The sequence below is a fragment of the Amblyomma americanum genome, chromosome 4 (genome assembly GCF_052857255.1).
Source record: "Amblyomma americanum isolate KBUSLIRL-KWMA chromosome 4, ASM5285725v1, whole genome shotgun sequence".
Lineage (NCBI taxonomy): Eukaryota > Metazoa > Arthropoda > Arachnida > Ixodida > Ixodidae > Amblyomma > Amblyomma americanum.
The window spans coordinates 178,991,601-178,997,951 of record NC_135500.1 but is presented as its reverse complement, the minus strand read 5'-3'; the positions used below and the strand labels follow the sequence as shown (position 1 = coordinate 178,997,951).

Genomic DNA, 6,351 nt, shown 5'->3' with positions numbered 1-6,351 from the left:
GTTTCGGCTGATAAAGACACACCGACTCGGGCAGTACAGCGGAGCACCAAATGTACTCTCTTTCGCAGCTTGTATAGCTCTTCCGTAGCGCGTGCAACGGTCGCCTTCAAGGTGGGCCTTGTTACACGACTCTCACTGCTGTGTGCGGGCAGCTACGCCCACAAGGGATCCGATGACGTCTCATTGCCGCTAAGCAAACAAGAGGAAATGCAACAACGCGAACCTCGATCGATGGCTAAAATTACAACTCTTTCTCAAAAAACTTGATACGCATTTGAATGAGCAGAGACAGGGCGCTTGAAACGATGAACGAACTGGAATGAATAATGTGCTACACTATGAAAAAAAATATCATAGCTTACAACAGGAGCGGGAAGAGGAAAAGCTATATATTAGCCCTCGAAAGTTTTGCTCATTGTTGGGTCGAGTATCTGTGAGCTTCTTTTTGTCTCTGTATGTTTCCTTGAGTGAAAATGCTCTGCCTTCCTTTGGAAGGAGTGCCTTTTTTCCTGTATCCAAATACGGGCATTGTGTTCGATCGGAGAGATAAGCCGGCGCCGCACTTATCGGCGGGAAGAATGTGGCTGACAGCGGCGACGCAGTGGGCTTATCTCGCAGTTGTGAGTCACAACAGACGGAAGTTATTCATGGGTTGAGTGCGCCTTACAGGACCTTTGCCCTAACAGCGATTAAGTCCTGGTGTTGTGCTCAGACTTACACACACGTATAGGTGACTCAGGCACGGCTCCTTGCCACAGCTCAAGCGCCAAGAGCAACACGTCACGAGATCCGTAAAGGCCTGGTGACGGTACTTCAACATCATGCTGTCCGGAATTCTCTTGAGCTTGTTTTACATATCCAGGCTGGAGTGTGATCGGAATTCTGGTGTCGTAGAGCAGACCTCTTCAGCTCCTTGGTGACGCAGGGTTTGCACCACAGGGCTCTGAAATGATTTATAACACTTTTTGTTTAAAAAATCGCGCAGTTTCTTCAGGGCGGTTTTCTTCATGGATGTGGTGCTTTCGGCAATTTACATAATTGTGTTTCCCTGATACCACGCGGAGGGGCGTGCCCTGCTTGCCTCTCTAGGCAGTGGTGCCACACGGTTCTATGCAAGGTTTGCAGGGAGGCTTCCCGCCTTCTTGAACAGCTTCATTGTACGAGTGTACTGATCATCATACGATGACAGTGGCGGTTGGAGACTTGTGGGTTCAATTGTGTGCTTGACGGCGACATGCTGGGTCACAGAACTGTCGTCTTGTATGATAACGAGCGGCTAATTACATCTGTATAGTAAAAACATCAACCTTTTCTTGAGCTAGCGTTTGCGATGCTCTCGAGGCTTTATGTACCACAGTCGTTTGCAACGCAACATGTCATTTTCGCACGTCCTTCTACCACCTGCTGAAACTGTGGCTATACGTATGGGAAAGGACATATATTAGGTTGGGGCAACCTAAAAGGATTGAAAAATATTAAGCCCTTGCCTATGGGAAAGGACAGCAAAGCAGCTCACAGTGGTGCGCTTCAGTGCTGGTAACCTCTGAAAGGCCATGCCCGAAATGCCTATGGCTATGGACTATGGACTATAGTGCCTGTGGAGTTCCTGTAGATAATTTCTAGCAAATTTAATTGAGTTTCCTTTATATATCACTGTTAATCTGGTTCCACATAGGTTACCTCTAGTAAGTGGAACTTAATGTGGAACTACTTAAAAAGAAAGCTGCGCTTAAGTAATTCGGATCGTGTTCCAGATACAGAAATCGCTAAAACATGTGGAGCAACGTCTCGGTTAAGTTGGACAGCTGATGTTTGAAATGAAACGAATGCCTTTTCATAATTTGTAAACACTTTGTATACGAAGCCTTCGCGGTGGCTCGGCTGCTGACCCGAAAGACGCGGGCTCGATCCCGGCCGCGGCGGTCTTATTCCGATGGAGGCGAAATTCTAGAGGCCCGTGTGCTGTGCGATATCAGTGCACGTTAAAGAACCCCAGGTGGTCGAAATTTCCGGAGCCCTTCGCTACGGCGTTCCTCATAACTTGAGTCGCTTTGGGACGTTAAACGCCCATAAACCATAAACCAAACTGTTTAAGGATGTACGAGTGCTTGTGCAGCTGGGCATGTATAAGTGCTGTGTGTCCATGTCTAATACTCTGCTTGGTGATGCATGGTGTAGCACAGCATGAGAGAGAAAGTAGTGTACCGTCATCACGTCGACAGCCACCAACGCGCATGCGCAGGTAGCACCGCGGCGGACCAGCTTTTGGCGCCTGGCGCCATCTGCACGTGCGCATTGGTGGCTGTCGGCCGCGGTTAACGGCAATGGTAAGGAAGCAGAAAATGAAGCCCTCTATAGTAGGATACAACTTTAAAGAACAGTTAACACTGGGCCACGGTCCGCGGCGTCCTTATTACTCCGCTAGCCAATCAGAACAGTAAACGAAATCTGCTTTTTAATGTTTGTATCAAACGAGCCAGTATTCAAACTTCTAGAACTTACTTTCTTCTTGCGATTAGCTTCTTGTTTAGGTGACATGAAAAGTGAACGGGCTTTTTTTTTTTGCCGTGGAGGAATTTTGTTCGTCGGCCCTAAATGTGGCCGGGGCTTCACCGCAGACTTAAGCTGTATCCGACTATGGCAAAGTTCGCGTGTGCGTGTCTTGGTTTGAAAAGGCAATCTTCCGGAGTCACGCAAAACGAGCCGCCTTTGGCTACACAAACACAGGCGACCGTCATGCGTGGACAAACATGAGTTTTACTAATGTACACCGTCGCTGAATAGCGTAGCACGCGAGGCGCTACGCAGTCGACGGGACGGCGGCCTCCGGAGTAAGGCTCGGCAACAGCGGCTCGGAGAAGGTCGGGGTCTCGGCGAAGGTCGGCGAGGCCAGCCGCTGCTGCAGGGGCGGCGGGCTCGGCGAGCGGTGTCGCGGGAAGGGCGCGCCCCCCTTGGTGGCCACTCCGTAGATGTGGCGGCTGATGAGCGCCAGGATGGGCAGGTAGACCTCCTTGAGGGCCACCTCTCTGAAGCCGGCCTCGACGAGCGCGTCGCTCGTTTCACGGCACAGGTGGCAGCCAGCGGTGAGCAGCTGCCACAGTGGGTCCATGAGCAGCTGCAGACGCCGCGTCCACGAGTCCCGAGGGCAGGCCACGTGCTCCATGAACAGCATCTTGCCGCCCTGTTAAGCACAGCGCACGCAGCCATGGGTGCCTCCCGCCGAGAAAAAAGGGTTTGAAGAAACCTCGTCTGGGAAAATGTTCCGTGGAGGTAAAAAAATTGCTTCTTTTGGAAGCGTAATTTGTACAATCAGTACGGCAGAACGCGGCGTAGCTAGTTTCTTGTTTATCTCTGCTTCGTATGGCTGCAGCTATAAGACAGACGCTGTGGGCCTGGTAGAAAGAAGCACGTATAGGCTCTGAATCGTCATTTGTGTCTAAAACTATATGTCTCTGATAGCGGTCTTAACTGTTTATTGTTCAGTTGTTATCATCAGCGTGGTTGTTTCAGGCTGATGATGATGATGAAGATTAACTGGAACTTATGTCCGTCGGTGTCAGCAATGAAACGACGTGAGCACATGCAGTAAATGTTTGAAAAAAAAAAAGCTCTAGCTTGGCGGCTGCCGGAGCTCGGTGCGCGCACATGGAGGATATTGAACGTGGCTTATTCTCACGGGGGCGAGGACCCGCCGGCACTCGCTGACCAGCTTGCGAACGTCGGTGACGCTGCAGAGCACGTGCGTGGCGATCACCGCGTCCACGTGACTGTCCGGCACCTGCGCCAGGTCCTCGCCGCTGGCCAGGATCCACTCCTCCAGTTGGATGTGCGCGTACTGGCTCTGGCGGCGCAGGAACTTGGACTTGGCCGACGTGTTGTGGTCCACCGCCACGAACCTCAAGAGTTAAAAGAAGATACGCGTAATAGTTTCATCCTCCTGGTACCCACATGTGGGGCCAAAACAATGGAAACTGTGGAAGAAATTAAAATTCAGGACAACGCTGTAGGCTTTGCGAATGAATAGTGATAGGAATAGTGATCGGAGGCAAGAAGAGAGCAACATGCATTACAGAACAACAAACTTGAGCTGATGATATCATGGCAGAAGTTAAGAGCAAATGAGCTTGGACGTGACATTTGATGCGTGGAACAGATAACAAGTGGTCCTTTAGACAACATAAAGGATCGTCGAGCGAATACAACGACGAGGCAATAGGGACGAATCGGGTAATTGAAGATGAGATTTTAAAAATCTTGGGAGGGGAGAATAGATAACGCATGATAGAGTTGATTGAAGAAGCGTTTTTGGGACTAACAAGAAAATTTAAGAAAAAAGGGCTGTTGTTGATGACAACACGGGTATGTAAAAGGCGCGCAAGAGGAATGTCGGCGTCGTAAATACATCTTACCGCGGCGCCTCAAGTCATCTTTATTCGCGCGAAAGCTGTAGTGTGCACGAGAGTTCATCTGAAAATTTACGATCAGTAACATTCAACGACAAGTCTTGATTTCTGACAAGAATAACGAGACGCAAGTTAAGAAAATTGCTCCGCAGAAAATTTAATGCTTGCGCTATCGCCTCTTACGCTGTTTTTAGTGCGCTGGCACTTACAGTGGCCTTTCCCTGCAGTTAGTCGTTGCGTGTTTGCCTGAAGGCGGCTTTGTGGCAGGCTGCTTAGCTGCCCACCGTGTCAGGGGGCAGCTCATATAATCGTGAGAGGCACCTGCTGTTAAGTGCAGTGGCGCATCGCTTGACCGCTGCACCACTGCTCAAGGAGTTGTGGGAAGACTCCCAGGGATCTCTGAATGTAAATGATTATCGATGCCGCATATATCAACATTAACCCGTTATCGCTATCCCAACAACTGCCATCCATGAACACTGGATCTGAACACCAGGACCGAAGTGAAAACCGAACTGCTAGCGCACCTAACTCACATTAGGCCTAACTACGCAAATCGACCTTTTCTTTTTGTTTTAGCGGAGTGACCAATAATTCCAGAATCCAGCCAGCTACACTTTCCGATTAGCGCAACTCAATTTTCACACCTCAGAGAGCGCAGGCAGGACCACCACGTTACAAACTGTTTGTCATATCCTAGCAAAAGCCACGTGCGTTATTAGCATGACAGCACGTCATGGAACAGGGGCTTCCAGTGCAGAGGCTGTAGCAGCAGAGTATGGTCAGCATACTGGCGGTCATTTTGCGCCACCACATATACCTGACGTTCCTGGAGATGTGGTTGAAGTTTCGTCCCGAACCGACGCCCACTTCGAGCACGCGGATGGCGTCCTCCCGGCGCAGCTCGGGGTCGTACGAGACGAGGTCGTTCAGCTCGTACATGATCTCTCGCCGGATGCCCTCGAATGCGTGCTTGATGAGCGGGTTCAGCAGCGGGTAGAACACCCAGGTCGAGAAGAGCTGCCGGCAGCGGCGGCTGCGCTGCAGCACCAGAAGCAGCACGGCGGCCGGCACCACCGAAGCCACCGACAGGTACGTAGCAAGCGTCAGTAGCACGGAGCGGAGCATGTCTTCGCCGTCTCAGCCAGGAACCGGCACGCAGGGGAAGAACGGCCTTTTTTCTCTGTGGTCGCGCCTCGGCAACTGTGCACGTTCCCTCGCGATGACCTGCCGGTGGCGCGAGGCCTTTTAAAGCGTCAACGCTCGGACAAATGTATATTCATAGTTTGAAAATTGGCCCTGGCAGTTCTCACCTTATTTCCTTGAGTGCCCGAATCTAACCCAGGCGCTGCAAAATGGCAATAACTGGTACAGTCAAACGCTGAGCGTTTAGCATGCAGTGCCAGTCAGCGAATGCAGGATCATCATCATCTCCATGCAGCATTCACGTGCGTTGAAAACAGCTCTTCTTCATTTTCCGCACGTACGTTTTACGTGGGGAGTTTATGCGGCGTCACTGTTATTTAAAGAAGAACGTACCCTCCCCCTGCTAAGGGACCGAACAAAAAGCAGGAAACGAGCCTCAGAAAACTACAAACACGCACAACAGCCCACCCGCCGCGGTGGCTCAGTGGTTAGGGCGCTCGGCTACTGATCCGGAGTTCCCGGGTTCGAACCCGACCGCGGCGGCTGCATTTTTATGGAGGCGAAATGCTAAGACACCCGTGTGCTGTGCGATGTCAGTGCACATCGAAGATCCCCAGGTGGTCGAAATTATTCCGGAGCCCTCCACTACGGCACCTCTTTCTTCCTTTATTTTTCACTCCCTCCTTTATCCCTTCCCTTATGGCGAGGTGTCCAGCGATATACGAGACAGATACTGCGCTATTTTCTTTCCCCAAAAACCAATGATTATTATTAACAGCCCTAAAAAACTACACTTTATAGA

The 6,351-nt window shown here is 50.7% G+C and overlaps 1 protein-coding gene across 2 annotated transcripts; it reads right to left on the bottom strand.

Moving 5' to 3' along the window:
- Positions 1 to 2,737: 2,737 nt before the first annotated feature.
- Positions 2,738 to 6,018, bottom strand: LOC144130471 (thiol S-methyltransferase TMT1A-like). Of its 2 annotated transcripts, XM_077664394.1 has the most exons (4): positions 5,717 to 6,018; positions 5,224 to 5,630; positions 3,677 to 3,896; positions 2,738 to 3,181 (listed from the first exon to the last, which is right to left on the bottom strand). In XM_077664394.1, the coding sequence occupies exons 2-4, from the start codon at positions 5,529 to 5,531 to the stop codon at positions 2,801 to 2,803; spliced, it is 909 nt and encodes a 302-aa protein (XP_077520520.1). In that variant the 5' UTR covers positions 5,532 to 5,630; positions 5,717 to 6,018; the 3' UTR covers positions 2,738 to 2,800. The 2 variants fall into 2 exon arrangements, with proteins under 2 accessions (XP_077520520.1, XP_077520519.1); XM_077664393.1 differs by having other exon boundaries at positions 5,224 to 6,018.
- Positions 6,019 to 6,351: the final 333 nt, after the last annotated feature.